The sequence below is a fragment of the Clupea harengus genome, chromosome 18 (assembly GCF_900700415.2).
Source record: "Clupea harengus chromosome 18, Ch_v2.0.2, whole genome shotgun sequence".
In the NCBI taxonomy this organism is placed as follows: domain Eukaryota; kingdom Metazoa; phylum Chordata; class Actinopteri; order Clupeiformes; family Clupeidae; genus Clupea; species Clupea harengus.
This window is the reverse complement of record NC_045169.1, coordinates 310445-330452: the sequence shown is the minus strand read 5'-3', so window position 1 is coordinate 330452 and position 20008 is coordinate 310445. Positions and strand designations below refer to the sequence as shown.

Here is a 20008-nt window from a genome sequence, read left to right as displayed (position 1 = left end):
TAGATTTACTGCAGGATAGGTAAGTTACTGCAATGTAGTTACTGTACATTTAATGTTTATAAATGTAAGGTGAGTGAATATACATTGTGACAAATGAAAGGGGTTTGGAGGCTCTCTCTCACACACACACACATAGTGAGGGGTTTGGAGGTTCTCACACACACACACACACACTCACGCACGCACGCACGCACGCACGCACACACACACCATGTTCACAGTGAGACGCGTTTGGAGGCTCTGGGCAGAGGAGGATCCAGTCCTACTGATCTGTAAGAGGACATGAACACACAGAAGAGGATGGGGTTAAAAAGTTAATCACACACACAAACACACACACACACACACACACACACACACACACACACACACACACACACACACACACGGCTCCACATCTTCCAATGTCCATAGTGAGATTAAACAGATACACACACACACTCATGTCCATAGTGGGATGAATTAGACACACACACACACACTCATGTCCATAGTGAGATGAATTAGACACACACACACACACACACACACACACACTCATGTCCATAGTGAGATGAATTAGACACACACACACACACACACACACACACTCATGTCCATAGTGAGATGAAACAGATACACACACATACACTCATGTCAATAGTGAGATGAAGTGAACTCACCCTCAGTGGTGCAGATGAAGTTGTGTTCCTCGGTCTCTGGACGCATGACCCACTCTCCCTCCCCGTCTCCTCCAGACTTCACTGCCCCCACCCCGGCACTCTGGCAGTTCGGCTTTGTCTTTTCCCCTGGGCCCAAGTTGCTGTAGCAGACCGTCTCTCCGTTGACCCAGAACCAGAAGCCCAAGTTGCAGGAGTGGCGCAGGCCCAGCCACACGTGAGAACTGGAGGCTCCTTTAGCCCGCCCCCTCACCCAGCGCTGGATCCGCTCGGAGGTCACAGACACCAGGTCCACATGGTGCTCTCTGCAGTACTGCAGCGCCTCTTTCCAGGTCTTATTCTGACGAACCAGAACCAGAGCCAGTTTATCTGAAGAGAAAAGATACAGGAGAAAGATACAGATCCCCATGTCCAGTTCTGGAGTCCTCCTAAGATCCTCATTTTATCTGCATAATGTGCAAAGTGACCAGATTCACAAAGAGATAGTAAGGCCATTAACAGATAGTAACACCATAACCGATAGTAACACCATTCAGTGATTGGAACACAATTAACAGATAGGAACACCATTGAGAGATAGTAACACAATTAAGAGATAGGAACACAATTAACAGATAGGAACACCATTGAGAGATAGTAACACAATTAAGAGATAGGAACACAATTAACAGATAGGAACACCATTGAGAGATAGTAACAGAAGAAAACAGAAGATAGTTACACCACCAAGAGATAGTAACACCAGCAAGACTAAGTCCACTAGGCTCTGAGATAGCAGACAGTAAGTCCACTAGGCTCACTCAACCATCTTTAGGTCACCATCACATCTGATTGTGATCACGCTGTTGTTTGTGACTAAATTCCCATGAAGTAGAAGAAAAGCGTGCCTTGGTGACTTACCCTCATAGCAAATTAGGTTTGAATCATGCTCACAGCCTACATCGTTCCACTGACCACTGGAATGCATTTGAGTGCAGAAACCATCCACACTCACGCCATAATTGGGTTCTCTAGCTGCCCAGTGGCGGAATGAGGAGGTGCTGCCGTCTGACCACTCCCAGGCATCCCTGAACAGGCCAATCCAGGCCTCGTGGGTAGACCCTAGGACCTTCCTTATCTTCTCATTCTCTGCCTCGTTCCTCACACTGGCCAGGTCTGTGTGGTTCTCTCTGCAGTAATTCTGAGCATTTGCCCAGTTCTTATTAAGAGTAACAACCAGCACATAGGGATGTGTGGAGTTTCCCCCTGTGGTAACGCATGTGTCATGGTTAACTGAGAAACAGCACAGCTTTACAGTCTCAACTAATGTGAGTGCACATGAAGACACAACAAACTGACAGGGAGACCTGCACCGTCTAAGGTAAGAGTTAATGAGGTCATAACCAACTGATTTGTTTACTTGCATAGTTTAGCTGCCTGTATTCAAGAGTGAGTGAGTAAGAAGGCTTCTCACCATCATAGCAGATGAAGGCACTGTCGGCACCACAACTCCTACTGTGCCATTTCCCATTTCCTTTCATCACAGTGCAGTTCTTATTAGTTCCTTGTGGCAGGCCTGAGTTCCACTTCCTGAACTTTTCCTCATTCTCTCTGTCCCTGTCAGCCAAGGACCACTGCCACTTAGGACTGCTTCCATGCTTCAGCCCAATCCAAGCATGTGCAGCACCTGCTTCATTCATTGTGCTGTTTAACATCTCCATCTCCCTCATGTTGTCTATGGTGGCGAGGTCAGTGAACTCCTCTCTGCAGTAGCGCTGAGCTTCTGTCCAGTTCTTTGCCTCCTTCACCACATGGAACTGACGTGGCACACAGGAGGAAAGACTGCACAGACCTGAAAGGAGAGGAGAGGAGGAGTGACTGCACAGACCTGAGAGGATAGGAGAGGACAGGAGGAGAGACTGCACAGACCGGATAGGAGAGGAGAGGAGAGGAGGAGAGGAGGGGTGACTGCACAGATCTGAGAGGAGAAGAGAGGACAGGAGGAGAGACTGCACAGACCGGATAGGAGAGGAGAGGAGAGGAGGAGAGACTGCATAGACCTGAGAGGAGAGGAGGAGAGACTGCACAGATCTGAGAGGAGAGGAGGAGAGTCACAGACTTGACAGGAGGGAGGACTACACACACACACACACACACACACACATACACACACACACACACACACACACACACACACAAACACACAAACATCTGAATACACACAGATCCACACACATGGAGAATGAACACGTCCACACACACTCACAGACAACTGGGCCTGTCGATAAGCATACATGAACACGCACACATATAGTACACATATAAGTACAAATACAAATGAACACACACACACACACACACACACACACACACGTCAAGAGCAGACTGACCTGAGAACAGCAGTGTGGTAATGAGAAGCAGAGTCATCACTGAGGGCCTGAAGAGAGAAGATCATTTAGAGACGCTGGAGATACTGGCACACGTCACACAGTGAGGGAAATAAACAAAGTAAAACACAGCGTTTGGTGTTTCTGACACACGTCACACACACATACACATTCACACTCACTCAATCAATTCAATTTTATATAGCGCTTCTCTATATACCCGAAGTCGCTTTACAGAGTCCAGTCTAGTCATACACACACAGTCATACCGGTGGTGGTGGTAAGCTACATCAGTAGCCACAGCTGCTGCCCTGGGGGGGCAGACTGACAGAAGCGTGGCTGCCAATCAGCGCCAACGGCCCCTCCGACTACCACCAACATTCATTCAAATTCATACGATGCAATGCGTGTCTTTATGATGGTGGGGGAAACCGGAGTACCCGGAGTAAACCCACGCAGGCACGGGGAGAACATGCAAACTCCACACAGAAAGGACCTGGAACGACCAGGAAGGACCGGGATGCGAAGCCAGGGCCTTCTTGCTGTGAGGCGACAGTGCTAACCACTGAGCCACCGTGCTGCCCACTCACACACACATACACTCATACACACACACACCCAAACACTCACTCACACACACACTCTCTCACACACACACACACACACACTCAATCAAACACACACACACACAGTGTTTGGTATGTCTGACACACGTCACACACACTTACACACACTCACACACACAGCGTTTGGTGTTACTGACAAATGTGGTGTTGCTCCACCCATGCAATCCAACCATGGGTTGTGCTAGTTAGCTCACTCACACACACACACTCACACACACACACACACACACACACACTCACACACACACACACGCACGCACACACATACACGCACACACACGATCATTCAGGTGGTTTTCTCGAAAACCCTCTGTTGCTTTCACGGCCAACAGTCATAGGTTGGGCAACATATCAGATAAAAATCAAGCTGTCATGCGCAATTTGAAATGGGCAACTGCCAACTGGTCAAATGTTTACACTCACATGAGGTGGTTTTTCAAATGAGTTCACAAAGCAATATTTTGAAAAAATTAAATGGAAACAGACTTTTAAGTGAGTCAAATGACACTCCACATTCAAAGACATATAATTGTTCAAATCTGACAAGACAATTCTCAAGTTGAATCTGGTCCAAAGAGAGTTGTCCATAGTCTTATCACAGATTGTTTTGGATTCGGATTGACGAAATCTGACATGTTCAGAGTCATGATGACTGACAGACATCTAACATCCAAACTCTCACTCACTCATGTCATTTCTGCCACTGTGCGTGTGAGTGTGTGTGTAAGTGTGAGTGTGAGTGTTTGTGTAAGTGTAAGTGTAAGTGTGAGTGTGTGTGTGTGTGTGTGTGTGTGTGTGTGTGTGTTTGTGTGAGTGTGAGTGTGTGTTCTGACTACCATACTAACGAGCCTGACTCTTCAGCATTGCTATTAAAGTGCAGGTTTGTTGTCCTGTAGATCCGGGTTGAAGGCTGGGTGGACTGAGTGCTCTCTCCCTTTGCCACAGGAGGACACTCTTAATGAAGCGATAGGGTGAACAGATAGAGTCAAACCTTGGAAAAGCCCTTGACTCTTTTCAGCAGAACTTGATGTCACTATCCCATACAACACCCATACATCTTGATAAAAATACTTTTGTAAGACTCAATCAAGTATGATTTGTTTCCTGTTTATCTTTTATCTTCCCTTCTGTGTGGGTATGTCGGTGTGTACATTACATTTTGTGTTTTTATTTATGTCCATACTGTGTAATATGTAAATAAATAAACTGTATTGTGTATGCCCACTTGGTTAAGATTGTCAATGTTTTACTATGTTAATTACTATATACAGTTATAAAAACTGCAACCACGGATATTGGAATATTTGGAGTGTGTGTGTGTGGAGCGGCAAGGTTAAGCATGGTTAACAATTCCTTATGAGTTTGTAGTTATTTAACATCACTTTCTTCACAGGTGCGATTGCATTAGGATGAACATGAATTAACTGGGTCTTACCTGTCAGACAGCTCTGGAGTTGCTCCTCTGTTGTCACCCCTTCTGGTGCAGGTGGATGTCTCGGAGAGAAGGACACCTCTGTTCAGGTGTTTTTCTTTATGCAAAAAAATCCTCCCTCCCTAATGGCCAAAGGCGTTTGAAAAGAGTTCTGTACAAAGAGCCTGTTGTGACAGAAATGAGATAAGGCTCTTTAGAAATCCTCTAGTGAGATGGGCAAGGAAATATAAAGATAGGACAAAATATGTCTGTGTATTTAAAACAGAGTTTTAGCCAATAGCTGTCAAAGATGTGTATGTGGACATTTTACCCAAAACACAGTCATCCTAGGTTTGGGTCTGTGTATGCGTGTGGTTACGCTGTCATGGGTTTGCACCGTAACCTAGGGTAAACATTCTTAACTTTAACCAAGGGTGAACATTCTTAACTCTAACCCAGGGTGAACATTCTTAACTCTAACCAAGGGTGAACATTCTTAACTCTAACCAAGGGTGAACATTCTTAACTCTAGCATCAGAGGCTGACTTGACAGGTGTCAGGGTCATGGCCCTCAGGCTCTGCAGGAACTAGAATAAGCCACCCTGATGTTGTTTGCGTCAGAGGTTTTGCATTGCAAATCACTTCATGATACCTGCAAAACAGACCTAAAATTAACTTTCGATTTTTGCATAAAGAGATGACCCAAACTCTAAACAACTCTGAAGTGAATGGTGTGTTTGTAACTCCCTCTTTCAAATCTCCACATGAAGATGTCTGCCTTCCTCTGGCCTGTTTGCATCTGGATACAGGACACAGCTGAAAGATTGTCTGATTTCACTGAAGATCACTGAGTTAAGACCCAGACAAAACCCAGGCAGACAGACACAGGCAGGGCCCTGATCCCATCCAAGGTTCCCTTTCAAGCTGCCAACCTCACAGTGCAAGCTGTAGGGCTGTGGGGTGAGGCAGCACGCTGTTGCCACACCACACCGAAACTCATTCAGGATCAACCGCCACCAGAAAATAAGCTCATCTGAAGCCCAGTCAAATCATAAATGTTTAACGAGTTTCATTTAAAAAAACAAAAACAATTCAACATTTAATGCACAGGAAACTAACGGCTATGGCGGTATATACATTTGGCGTATAAAACAAACAGCCTGCATGGAGAAAGAGCCTCTAGCATGTCTGTCTGAGTGGTGCACTGAGCCCATGAGGTTCTTTTAGATAGGGGGGGCATTCCAAATGGGAGGGCATGCTTTGGCAGGGTCCTCTCCTGAGACAGCTGCTTCCTTGGGCCTCTGGAAGTGAAGATGCTAACAGTTCCTCTTCTCCTATTTGCCTAATCCTGATGGGTATAATCTAGCAAATTAGTGCTAGGGCATCTACAAAGCATATGTTTGTGTTGTGTGTTTATCAGACGTGCGTGTGAAAGAAAAGGTAACTGTAGGAAAAAAGGCCCTGGAAAGGGTTTGCTTTTAAAAGTTTGTGCTTTCAAAGCTTTACCTGTAGATCTAAAAGTACAGTAATGGTGTGTGTGTGTGTGTGTGTGAGATCCTATCCCAAATGAGCATTGTACACAAAAGCCCTGTCATCATCGTCATCATCATCATCATCATTGCTACGGCAATAGACAATACAAGTGATGATGTCATAATGGTTAGAGTTCAGATTTCATATCATTTTCTGACTCCAAGTCTGTTGCCTGGGCCAAAATTATAACTCACCAACCAAATAACAAATGAACTACCTAAAATACACCTTACAAACTAATTTAGGCTTACTAATAGCTACTCTAAACAATACATAAAATAAGAGGGGACTTGAAATTAGGAAGTTCAATGATCACACAGCACAGTAATCTCAAATAATCAATAAACAAATTAAACAATAAACTCTTTGAGCCATTCCAATCCGGATTTCGCCTGAAACACAGCAATGAAAACCCTAGTTAAGATCACCAACGACCTCCTCCATGCAGCCGATCCTGGTCTACTCTCTACCCTGACCTCAGTGCCACCTTTGATACCATATCCCATCAGCTCCTCATGGATTGTCTGACTGGCATCGGAGTCTGTGGCACTGTGCATCAGTGGTTTGCCCACTCTCTGGCAGACAGGACACAGTTTGTACAAATACAGAATGTGTGTGTGTGTGTGTGTGTGTGTGTGTGTGTGTGTGTGTCAGGTGTGCTGGTGGCTGTGTTCTCCATGTTCAACTCAGTGGTGGTGCGTGAGGGTCAGTCGGTCCAGTTGAACTGCTCACACATTTCTATAAAAGAGACAGGATTCACATTGATCACTTGGCTGAGACAAACCAACCAGTCAGCTCCAGTCTCCATCCTTAGTATTCACTGTCACAATGTCACTGTCAACCATCAGAGAAACGAGACAATCTACTGTGGGACCACATGATCTATCACAATACGACCTACTTAACCATCACAGGTAACCATCACCTATCTTTCTATCACCATCTTTCTATTTCTGCATCTGTGTGTGAGTGTGTTTCTGTGTGTGTGTGAGAGAGTGAGTGTGTGTGTGTGTGTATTTGTGTGTGTGTGTGTGTGTCTGTGTGTGTGTGTGTGTGTGTGTGTGAGTGTGTAATCTAATCTAAAAAGTGTTGTATTCATTATTTTGGGGCCTTTTTCCATTGTAGATTGTTGCTTGAATGTTAAATAAATGAAGTCGTTGTGAGAAGGCCCAATCGTGAGAAACCTGAATGCTCAGAGGTGTACCTTGTCTAGTATAGGCTTTAGTGTGTTCAGTTTGTGTTCGTATGTTTTGGGGTTTTAAAAAAAACCTTTTGTAAATAAATACAGCTATTTTTAAGGAAGCCATTGTCTCCTGCGCCGTGTGTTCGCAACCCCATTCTACCAGGCAAACTGAACACACTAAAGCCTATACTAGACAAGGTACACTTCTGAGCATTCAGGTTTTGTCTAGTACCTTGTCCAAGCTCCATCCAGCATGTTCAGTCTGTCCTCCTCCATGAAACAATGAGGTGCCCCTTAAATAAGGCCCAATTGGTCCAATTAAAAGGTAATTGGACCCCTCCACAGGGGTGGGGGAATCCGTACCCAACCATTTAGTTATGGGAGTCCAGTCCTTCTTCCCTCCTGGACCACAGTGAGAAGGTGGAGGGACTTCACCTTTTCACATTTCCCTCCCCTTCTGGAGTCTCGCCACCCAGTGGCGGGACAAGTCGGCCACCCAGCTTCCGGCTCCAGCTCCGGCTGCAGCTCCTTCTGCCCCCCAGTGTCTCCGTCAGCGTACCATCCCACCGCTGCCACCAAATGTGAGATGGTACGCTGACGGAGACACTGGGGGGAAGTCGTTTCACAGTCGTGTTATAAAGAATGTGTGTGTGTGTGTGTTTTCTGTGTGTGTGTGTGTGTTCAATACTGCAATACCAGACATACCAGGCTTGCTGCCATACTCCATATTACAAGTCAGTGTACCACCAAAATGATTTTGAAACTGTTGTTTATTTTAAGGTAAAATTGTTACATAATGTTCCTTTAAAATTGTTGGGTGTGATTGTTGTGAAAGAGGGCACAGGGTACTTTGCATAGTTAGAACTTAAGGCCGATGTATGCTTCTGCTTAGAAGCTATGCTGTAGGTAAGGCCTAAGGACCATTTATGCATCTGTGTAGAAGCTAAGCTGTAGGTAAGGCTTTAGGCCGATTTATGCCCCTATGTACCCTACACTGATTTATGCCCCTGTGTACTGTGTGTGTGAGGGGGTGGAGGGAGGGAGAGACATGGAGGGAGATGTAGAACTAGTCACTAGTAGGGCAAGGTGCTAACAACACCGAGATCATGGGCTTGATGCCCAGAAAACTCACATACTGATGAAAATGTATAAGTAGCTTTGCTGCATGCTGTCTGCGAAGTTAATACATCTAAACTAAAGTTTGTTAACAAACATACTAACCATCCTGGCATGTTGTTTACAAAATAACACAAAACACATGCTTCAAATTATAGAAATCTTTGTCTGGCTGCAAGATTTAAGCTTTGAGGCAATGCTGGCTGGTTATCAATCCTCTAGTAAAGTTTACCTGCTAATGTTTCAATAATCAGGTTCTAGTAGTGATGTCACACGTCACCGTTCCACATCCTGCTGGTTGCTATGGGTTACCAAGCACCTGCTGGTTACTGCTTGTTAGTAGACATGCTATTCTTAAACACCCAGTTACATGATTCATGATCCTACAAATAGCCTATCGATAGCTTGCTCAGGAGAGTTTAGCTCTGATAAGACACAATTATTTACGATTGTATCAATTGTATATCTAGGTTTTCTTTGGCGACTGTTGTCGCATCCAACAGCACAACATATCCCGAGCATTTTTTACTTTCTGTGGATTGTGACCGTAAACAGCTCATTAGCTATTACCACTTTAGCTTGCTCAGGAGAGTGTAGAGTAGACAGAGTGCATCTCATCTCTGCCGTTACATCCAGTTGCGAACGGTACTTTCATTTCATGCACACAATAGCACTAAATCCGGCTTCACACAAATATGTGCTTCCAAAAGGAACCAACAGTTTTAAAGCACACTGTGAGATCTCTGGGTACTCTTCTCTTGCGCCAAACCAGAATTCCTCCACCGCCACTCGCGAATGCAGCCCCTGTTGCGTTCTATCAAGAAAGATTTTGGTTTTCCCACATATTCTTTATGTGTTGTCTCAAAATGTCTTTTGAGCTTGTTGGGTTTCATGCTCTCGGTAGACAGGACATTACTACACAGCAGACATTTAGGCTTCTCCTCGTTGTTCAAAGTTCAAAGTTCAAGTTTAAAGTACTTTATTTGTCATTGTTACAAAAACAACGAGACAGTAGACAGTTCTCCTCGTTGTTTTCAGTTATGCTAGTAAATCCATACTGAAGGAAGGTTTCATCATATTTTCGCTGTCTTTTTGGTGTCTGCTTCTGAGTTTCACTTGAAGATGTTGTCGACTCGCGTGGGTCAAGAAATCTTTCCATTTTCTTAATTGTATTTCTCTCGCTCTGATTTTCTTGCTAGCTAGTTTATGTTTGATGTTATGTTTATGTTTATGTTGATATGTGTGGTCGTGTGAATCAAGATATGCAGAGTGCCCGCATTTTATTTGAATTCGATTTTTTTCATGAGGGGTTGTTTTGAATTGTGTGTGGTGTTTTTATTTTTATAATATTTCAATTCCCATTTCAATTCCATGACCCCAAGGTTGGGAACCACTGGTATAGGCTAACAAACGTGATGTCCCCAATGCTGTTTGTCTGTTGCATAGCAACAGCCACACATTCGGGGACTATTTTCTCTAGAGTCTAGGCTACTGAAATGCGATACACAACGTTTGGTGGCTATTACAACTACTTTGTGCTGAAAGGCAGCTTACTATGTAGTTACTATTTATAATGTTGCTGGCAACCGTATTATAAAAGCAATAAGGTACTCGAGGCAGTACTGTATCGTCAATAATGTACTGTGCAAGGGTTTGCCGGCCCTCCACTTCGCTTCGGGCCTAACAACACCCTTGAACAGTACATTATTGACGATACAGTACTGCCTCTCGTACCTTATTGCTTAAATGTAAAATGTGGGAACGAATATTTTACACTAAATGTATCTAATATTGTGTTGGTCATATTTAAATCATTCATTACGTTTTGTTGGGAAAAAAAGAGGATAAAAAAAAATCGCATATGTTAAAGTTATTTTGTAGCGTGCATGTTATTTCATAGTAACAAGTTATCTTCTTTTGTTGCTGAACCTCTTTTACCTGACTCCGATAACCACGCCTATCACCTTGATACCGCCCCAAGTAGGGCTGAACGATTTGGGAAAATACTCTAATTGTGATTTTTTACCAAAATATTGCGATTGCAGATAATAAATCTTGTACATGTTGTTGGTACACCTGGAATTCATCCATTGTGAAGGGACCGGTATAGTTAATAAGAATATGCCATAGTCAATAATTCAATGTATCTTATACCTAGTTATAATTGTTACTTTTATTTGGATTTAACTAGCATGTAAACATTCCTGGGTGAAGGTATTTTGGGTTGACCTGAGGAGTGAGGTGAGACAAGACTCTCACCTCCCCCTCCCCCGGTCGAGACAAAGAGCTTTGTACCCATGGCCCATTTGAATAGACGGTAACACCCCTTTCTTGGTGCCTGTGTTTTAATAATCGCCTCTATACTGTTTAATACACATTGATCAGGTCAATCGGGTGATTCCCTCCCATACAGTTGGCATGATAGCTATGGCATGATGGTTCAGTTACGCCAGTATCGGGCTTACACAAGGAGCAATACGTTACGCCAGGATCAGGCTTACACAAGGAGCCATACGTGCACAAGAAACTCCTGTCAGTATCAGGCTTACACAAGGAGCCACACGTTACACCAGGATCAGGCTTACACAAGGAGCCATACGTGCACAAGAAACTCCTGTCAGTATCAGGCTTACACAAGGAGCCACACGTTACGCCAGGATCAGGCTTACACAAGGAGCCATACGTGCACAAGAAACTCCTGTCAGGATCAGGCTTACACAAGGAGCCATACGTGCACAAGCAACTTCTGTCCTCAATGAGCATTTAGCCCGCTTGCATCACCGTTAGTTGCTCTTGTTGTGGCCAATCTGCAAATAGCAAATAGAATGTGAATGCCCTTGCGTGACCATGCACAGAGGTACACATGATTTCCTGTTTTATGCATTGAAGTCTTAGTGTGTACACAACATTGACACATGAAACTCAAAGGGTTATACACACAAAAATGGAGACAGTATGAAAACACTGAATTATCTTAATGTTATGACATTCCATGTTCCTTGCTTTAAAAGTGCAGTCCTCACCTCACCCTGGTGAAAGGTTGCCAATCAAATACACCCCTCCCTTCTGTGCATTGGAGCACGAATATCCCCTGTTGTTGATTGGCTGGAACAGTATATCCCCTGTTGTTGATTGGCTGGAACAGTGTATCCCCTGTTGTTGATTGGCTGGAACAGTATATCCCCTGTTGTTGATTGGCTGGAACAGTGTATTTGTTTCCAACTTTACAGAGCCAGGGCTGAGTATGAACACTAGTTGTTTTAATGCACACCCTGGATGCACAGCTAGAGGATTTCGCTGAATTCAATGAAAAGTAAAATGGAGTATAATCAAGGACTTCACCTTTACTAAATACATATTATAAACAGCAGAAATACCGTTTTGTGAAATATCTCTGAGAGGATGCTGGGACTGTTGAAGCCTGAGCTATACATTTCCCAACACTTACTATATGGTTACTTGCCAAAACCATTAAAGGCAATCCTCCAAAATAACTTAAAAATCATTTTGTTGCCATTTTGTGGCTTCCACTGAGAAAAAATAGTTCTTCACACAAATAGAACTTTAAATGTTCAGGTTTTGCGTAGCAACGTATCACTTGCAATGACTTTGCCTGACAGTACTATAGACGAGAATGGCCCTGGATGCACCACACTGATTGAGTCTATGCCTGTTTCATAGGTAAGACCACATTGACTGAGTCTATGACTGTCTCGTAGGTAAGACCACATTGAGTCGATGACTGTCTCATAGTTAAGACCACATTGAGTCTATGATTGTCTCGTAGGTAAGACCACATTGAGTCGATGACTGTCTCATAGGTAAGACCACATTGACTGAGTCTATGACTGTTTCATAGGTAAGACCACATTGACTGAGTCTATGCCTGTTTTATAGGTAAGACCACACTGACTGAGTCTATGACTGTTTCATAGGTAAGACCACACTGACTGAATCTATGACTGTCTCATAGTTAAGACCACATTGAGTCTATGACCGTCTCATAGTTAAGACCACATTGAGTCGATGACCGTCTCGTAGGTAAGACCACATTGACTGAGTCTATGACTCTCATAGGTAAGACCACATTGACTGAGTCTATGACTGTCTCGTAAGTAAGGCTGCAATTGAGCTTCAGAGGCAACAGAATTGGGAAAGCTAATTCTCCAAATAATATTGTGTAGGTAAACAGCACTGGAAATCACACTCTGGAACTGTTATACAATGAACACACTATACAATGAACCATCTTGGTGTAAAAAATACAGTAAAAAGAGTGCAGTCTTTATTGACAACAAGTCCGTAATCTTATCATAGCATTCCTGATGTACTCATTGCCACACTCTTAATTCCCAATCCTATTGTTCAATACACTGGATCATCATTTCAAGGGCATACCAGTAATTAGTATGCCTGTAAATAGATGACTTTGGAAGTGAAGTGACAAACTCTTAGCAATTGATCAGTGTCTCAAAGCGCCTAGAGACAATTGTATTGTTATGGCGCTATATAAATAAAATTGAATTGAATTGATCAGTGTTGCAGTGTGACTCCATATTGTCTTGTTTCTGAGACTAACTGCTCCATCTTGTTGTCTGTGCTGGATGATTCCTGCAGTCCGCTGAACTCGAGTTCCTGCATGCAGCCCTCGTTGGCGTTATCGAAGCTGTTCTTGCCGTGTACCTGCTTCAGGTGCTTTCTGAGCACTGGTTTGTGTGCAAAGACCATCTCACAGTAGTTGCAGCGGTGAGGCTTGTCCCCACTGTGCAGGTTGAGGTGATCCAACAGGGAGCACTTCTGGGTAAAGTTCTTCCCACAAATCTTACACTGAAATGGCTTAATCCCTGCGTGGACACGCATGTGTCGGTGAAGGTTCCCCTTCTGAGTGAACGTCTTGCCACAGAGCAAGCACATGAACAGCTTGTGCATCTTGAGGTGGTTGGCGTAGTTCTCCAGCTGGCGGAAGACACGAGAACACTTGGGGCACTGGTGGTACCACTGGATGCCCTTCTCGCTGGTGCGTAGACCCCCCCAAACACGGGACGATCCTGCTGGGACAGGACTCGAAGGGTAATCGGCAAGATGCACCATTTGAGTCTCTGAATCACCAATACGACTTTCTACAGTGGAGTTAATCAGGGAGTGCTGTGGTTCAGGAGAATGAAGAGTCGGTGATTGGGAGATGAGATCACGACGCATGCTGTCCGCCACCTTATCGCTAACTGACTCCACTTTTATGATGGCGAGAGGGCTGTTTTCACATTCTTCAGAAGTGTTGCTGTGTCTTTTCCTCGTGGCTGATGGGGGCATCATGTGATCTAGAATGATGGCATTGTCATCCTCCTCCTCCCTTTCATCTACCTCTTCGTTCTCCATCTTATTTTGTTCTGCCTCTACTGTGGGAAGAAACGGTCCAATTTCGCTAGAAGGTTCCTGTGCGATTTGATCGTCCTTCACCTGATGTGGCTTAATGAATTTATTAAGTGCCTGAGTGCATTGCTCCACAATGTGACCCATCTGGAGAAAGCTTGCCACTGTGAGGTAATTGACCAGCTCTAGTTCTGGGAACTCAAGTGTTCCTGTGTAGCAAGACAGCAATAGCTTCTGTCCTACCTCTGCATCCTGCAAAGTACTGATCTGGATTTCTACTGAGTCCTGGAGGAAGAACTGGTCCCGGAGAAAGGGAGATCCTGCTGCAAAAACCACTTTGTGACCGGGTACCTCCAGATCATTAATGCGAACCAGTACGTCACAAAAGCGTCTTTGGCTGCGCAGGGCGTCCATCTTCTGTAACATCGACTCTCCAAAGTTGGCAAAGCGGAACTGGAGGATCACCTGCTTCTCAGCCATGGTTCAACCTGAAATGTGTCCCTGTAGGGAGAAAGAGGAATCATGAGTTTTCAGAATGAAAAGTAGAAAAACATTTATAGAAGTGAAGGTATTTACAATGCTAGCAATTCAAAGCACTGCATTGTTATCACAACTAGTTTTCTGAGGAACATAATTACTTTAAACAATATTTTACATTACATTTTAGAATTCCCTAAATCTTAGAACTTTACTATTCAAAAAATGGATCTTCAATGTAAAACCTATTTTGAAGTCCTTATTCAAAGTTGGTCTGACTCCTAACCTTCAGCCAAAGTCCTTCATTTAAAATCATTTCTGACTTTCATGGTTCATATAAAGTGTCTTGCAAAAGTATTCAGCCCCCTTGAAAGTCATCACCATTTTATGGTGGAGCATATTTTCCTCAGCAGTATTTTCATTGTAAACAGTAATGCTCTAGTACTTCTGACAGCAAAACAAGTTACTTGTCTACTAAAATAGACAAATTAGTCTATTTTTATTCAATCAAATAATGACTGAATTCATTTTAAATAAATAAATAAATAAAAAAGTATTCAGCCACTTAACATTAATCGCCCTGTCTTTTGAAGATGAGCTTTGCACATATTTGGGCAGCGTTTTCTCATTCTTCTTGGTATATAGGCTAAATAAAATATGAATTCAGCGTTTTCCCATTCTTCTTGGTATATAGGCTAAATAAAATATGAATTCAGCGTTTTCCCTTTCTTCTTGGTATATAGGCTAAATAATGTAGGTTGGTGGGATGGCTCTCCTGGCCTATAGGTCCACAGATCCACAGTAGGATTTTGATCAAGGCTTTGACTGGGCCTTTCTAGAACAATCACTTTACTGTTTTTGAGCCACTCCAGTGTTTCTTTAGCCTCGTGCCCAAGAGCAATTATCCTGCTGAACCCCTCTACCAAGTCTTAGCTTTGCAGCAGACTGCAACAGGTGCTCTTGAGATCTTGTGTAGAATGTGTTCCCATTCATTCGTCATTCAATTCTAACGTGTCCCAGACTCTCCAGATGAGACGTATCCCCACAGCATTATGTTACTAACGCTATATTTCATTACAGGGAAGGACAGCATTATGTTACCAACGCTATATTTCATTACAGGGAAGGACAGCATCATGTTACCAACGCTATATTTCATTACAGGGAAGGACAGCATCATGTTACCAACGCTATATTTCATTACAGGGAAGGACAGCATCATGTTACCAACGCTATATTTCATTACAGGGAAGGACATCATTATGGTACCAACGCTATATATTTCATTACAGGGAAGGTCTTTTTTGAAGCATGGACAGTGTTAGATTGATGCCACATATTGCTCTTTGAGGATTGGCCCACACGCTCTGACCATAAACAACACTCTCCCACATCTTAAGCAATCTCTCAATGTGGAGGGCAGTTTTACGGAGAGCTTTTAAGATAGACTCCTATCATCACCTGTGCTCTTGTTCCAGCCCTCCAGAAGCTTATTCCAGAACTTTGTGGGTTTTTCAGGGTGATGGCTGGATTCTAGAGACCTCCCTCACCACTGAATGTCTTCTTATGATGCTTAGTTTTGTCTGGATGCTGTGATGCAAGATACACTTTCTTCTTATGGATTCATTGGTGCTCAGGTGGACATCTAAACACTTCCTTGTTTGAGCTTTGAATCACCTTGCGCCTGAAAGAATGATCTTTTTTATAACCAGAGGGAGATCACTACTTTAACCACTCATAGGTTGTATCTAATTATGATCAGTTATGGTGAAATAAGTGGTACCTCTGTATCATCGTCACAATCTGGAACTCAAAAGGCACAGGAGTTTGAATACTTGTATATAGTATAGACTTATAGAGAGTCTCCAGAACACCACCAAGAAACTCCTGAATAGAAGATAATTCAAACACAGGAACAAACGAAATGTGAATAAATTAAGAGATAAAGCAAAAAGGGCTTTCTATATCATCAGAAGACCAATAAAGACTGCCCTACCAATAAATACCTGGCTCAAAATATTCAAATCAATCATCAAACTCATTGCATAATATGGCAGCGAGGTGTGGGGTACACAAACACAACAAGACTGGACAAAATGGGACAAACATCCCGTTGAAATCCTGCATACACAGTTCTGCAAAAGTGTCCTCCAGGTGCCGTTAAAAGCTCCTAACTCTGCATGTAGAGCTGAATTAGGCCAAAATCTTACCAATACTGTTAAATATTCAAAAATGAGCCCTACATTTCTGGAATCATATTGAAACAAGTGACCAACTCTCTTTTTCCTACAAAGCCCTATAATGCCAGGAGTTGAACCCACAAAGGAGTCCCCTCTGCCTGCTTGTCCTAAGGCTGAGCGAACCATCAACCACTCAGGTCATTACACCACCTCAGCCTAAAGACTCATTCACTCAGATAATTAGACCCAACCAAATTATGATGAAAGAAAACAAAATACAGAGATCACTGGACAAAACTAACAAAATCCCAGAACAAAAAGTAAACACATGTAACTCTGAACAGACAGCACACTGTGGCAACCTACTTGACCACAGTGTCTGATACATAACTGAGGAGAACACTGACTAAACACAGACTGAGTGAGCACAACCTGGCAGTGCAAGTAGGCTGGCACAGACAGACCTGGCTACCCAGAGAGGAGAGGCTGTGTTCTTACTGGGACCAGGGAACAGTGGAGACAGAGCTGCACGTCCTAACTCACTGAAACCAATACCAAAGCCAAAGCCCACACCAATATTTTGCAAAAATAATAAAAATGTTCCCAGAGTTCCTTTATCTAAGTGACACTTGTGCTCTACTGGGAGAGAGGGAGGACTGCTGAAGATATGTAGCAGCCTGCCATGAGCTCCACAGCTCTGTGAACCCCCTGTCCCACATGACTAATACTTAATGTTTACTAATTAATAATTAACTTGTTATATGTTTATATTCTGTTACTCACCCACCTTCCATAGACCCTCTTGTTCTGCATGCTCTATGTACTGTTACTGCTTATTTTATTTATTTATGTTAATTTAGATTGTGTAGTTTGTGTTAGTATTCTTTGGCAATGTTGTCTTGTATGCAGTCATGTCAATAAAGCCATTTGAATGTAGTAGCGTAAAGGCAACAGGAATGTCAAGTGATGCGACGGTCGAATGCGACGATGAAATTCTGCGTCAGCCCCAGCCAAGTGTTCCTAGGTTGCTAGCATGTACACCGTGCTGTTATGTCCAACATACCAAGTGTGTGGTAATTAGTCCTGAGACATTTCCGATAGCACTTAAAGGCCGCATATTAGGCTAGACCAATGCTATTATAGAGTACTATTTATCCTATAATATGGTTCTGTTGTCCCCAGGCCTAGTCTATTGTGCAATCTCTGGTTACGTTAGCCTATTTGTCCTACCTCCGCGACGATGAAGCAACAAACACCATCTAAACTTCACCTATATTCACGTGTATTTCATCTAACAAAATTGATTGCCGGTATACTTCAAACAATTGAAGAGTTCCCGAGTCTGTTAACCAAAGGCTAAAATATGACTACGAATCACACTATCTAAGGCAGCGGTGATAACACTAGTGAGGAACATCATTAGCAGCCGAGCAAGTAGATTTTCTTTTAATTTTTCATTTTTAAAGTAGCTCAAAACGTATTCACGATGTAGTTATGTTGTATACTAGGGTATGGTCAGTTTAGGTAGCCTATGTCAGTTTGGATGCCTCAACCCCACAAATACGTTTCACGTTAACAAAAGATTCTGTGCAAAAGGAAACCGAGATGAACTAAAACCTACCTCTCTTATCTATCGATGATAAACCTCCAGTTAAACTACAATTATGTAAACTCTGACACCAATGCGACTTGAATTTGCACTGCGTTCAAATTCTAAAATGGCAGATTGTATGCACCGACACAGAACTGAAGAGGAGGAGCATAATCAGAGATTAAAGGAGCCACACCATTATCAGGTTGGTGTAAATAAACAGACCAACAATAGTCCATAGCTTTGAGACACTTGTCTCTACCATTTCTTCATGGAGAGCGCCGAATCTGTGTTTGGACACCGACGTTTTTATGTTTTCTTAGCTTAGCCTACATTATGTGACTGCCGTTCTGTCATTGTGTGACTGTCTTATTCGGCCTAATACGCATAATAACCGCTCTTGAATTCAGGAAAAAATATTTCCTTGTGTCTGTTGTAAGATGACGACCACAGAAGAAAAAAATAGTTTGTTGTGGGGGGGGGGGGGCTAGGCCAATTCATACCCCTCAGGCCAGATTATACCCCCATTATATGAGCAATGTACACAAGAATTACTTCATTTTTCAACATTTTATTGGGGGTTCAGCTCTGTCAGGTAAGTTAAGTGAGAAAGCTAACTGACTTAAATCTTAAAACTCTAAAACAAAGACTTGTATTACTTCAGCCAGAAAAACTGAAAAAAATATTAGACTTCCACAAAGATTATTAGTTAGCTATCCAAGCTGACACCCTATACACTCGACTGCCCCAGTGAAGTTGACTTAACGTTGGCTAATATACACTATTATTATATGGCAACGACAGTACGAGCGTTCTGATTGGCTAATGAGAAGTCTTGCCAGCCGCGTATTGCCCTCCTCACCGGTCAATATGGATCCGTATTGCCCTCTGACGACATTTTCAAAATGAGCGAAAGCGTTCAGTCTGAGTTTTACTATCCAGACAAAAATGAAAACATCAACAGCCATGAGGAAATTCAGAAGAAGCGAAGATTTGTTATTGAAAGTGATGATGAAGACTAGAAACTATAGTTTGAATCACTTGTGTTGTTACTTTACTGTAAATTAAAGCCATTTTATCCAAGCCCTGTTGTCCATTTTCTATCAAAAGTAATTGGTTGCTAGGCAACACATGAAACACATTGTGTCGTGAGAAGACTTGAGAGCTCAACAAAACGACATGTTTTCTATTTGCAATTACCATTTCTTTTCATTTACAAAATGAAAGGAGCGAAAAATGCCATATAATAAACAACTTACTAACCTCGACCGTTCGGTCATGCCGGGAAATATCAAACTGAGGCTTTAACTAAAGCCAAAGCTGAAGTTTGATATTTCCCTGCATGACCGAACTCTCGGTTAGTAAGTAGTTAATAACATCATCACATAACATAATCATTGACAGTTACTAGATAATTTACCGTAGCATAAATTACAGGGTTGTGCGCTTTCAGGTGCCTCTTGAGGTTTGTTGTGTTCTTCCAACCTATTTTGAAG

General features: G+C 42.9%; 2 protein-coding genes across 5 annotated transcripts; both read right to left on the bottom strand.

Annotated features, from left to right (window-relative positions):
* Positions 1-262: 262 nt before the first annotated feature.
* Positions 263-3128, bottom strand: LOC116224723 (putative C-type lectin domain family 20 member A). Its single transcript, XM_031585447.1, has 5 exons — positions 3029-3128; positions 2113-2490; positions 1560-1904; positions 663-1028; positions 263-270 (listed from the first exon to the last, which is right to left on the bottom strand). Exons 1-5 carry the CDS (start codon positions 3063-3065, stop codon positions 263-265), a joined length of 1134 nt encoding a protein of 377 aa, XP_031441307.1. The 5' UTR covers positions 3066-3128.
* Positions 3129-13157: 10029 nt separating this feature from the next.
* Positions 13158-18675, bottom strand: zbtb26 (zinc finger and BTB domain containing 26). Of its 4 annotated transcripts, none has more exons than XM_031584707.2 (3): positions 16525-18675; positions 16203-16425; positions 13158-14765 (listed from the first exon to the last, which is right to left on the bottom strand). In XM_031584707.2, the coding sequence occupies exon 3, from the start codon at positions 14742-14744 to the stop codon at positions 13428-13430; it is 1317 nt and encodes a 438-aa protein (XP_031440567.1). In that variant the 5' UTR covers positions 14745-14765; positions 16203-16425; positions 16525-18675; the 3' UTR covers positions 13158-13427. The 4 variants fall into 4 exon arrangements, with proteins under 4 accessions (XP_031440567.1, XP_031440566.1, XP_031440568.1 ...); XM_031584706.2 differs by having other exon boundaries at positions 16203-16628; positions 18543-18675; XM_031584708.2 differs by having other exon boundaries at positions 18543-18675.
* Between the last annotated feature and the right edge of the window lie 1333 nt (positions 18676-20008).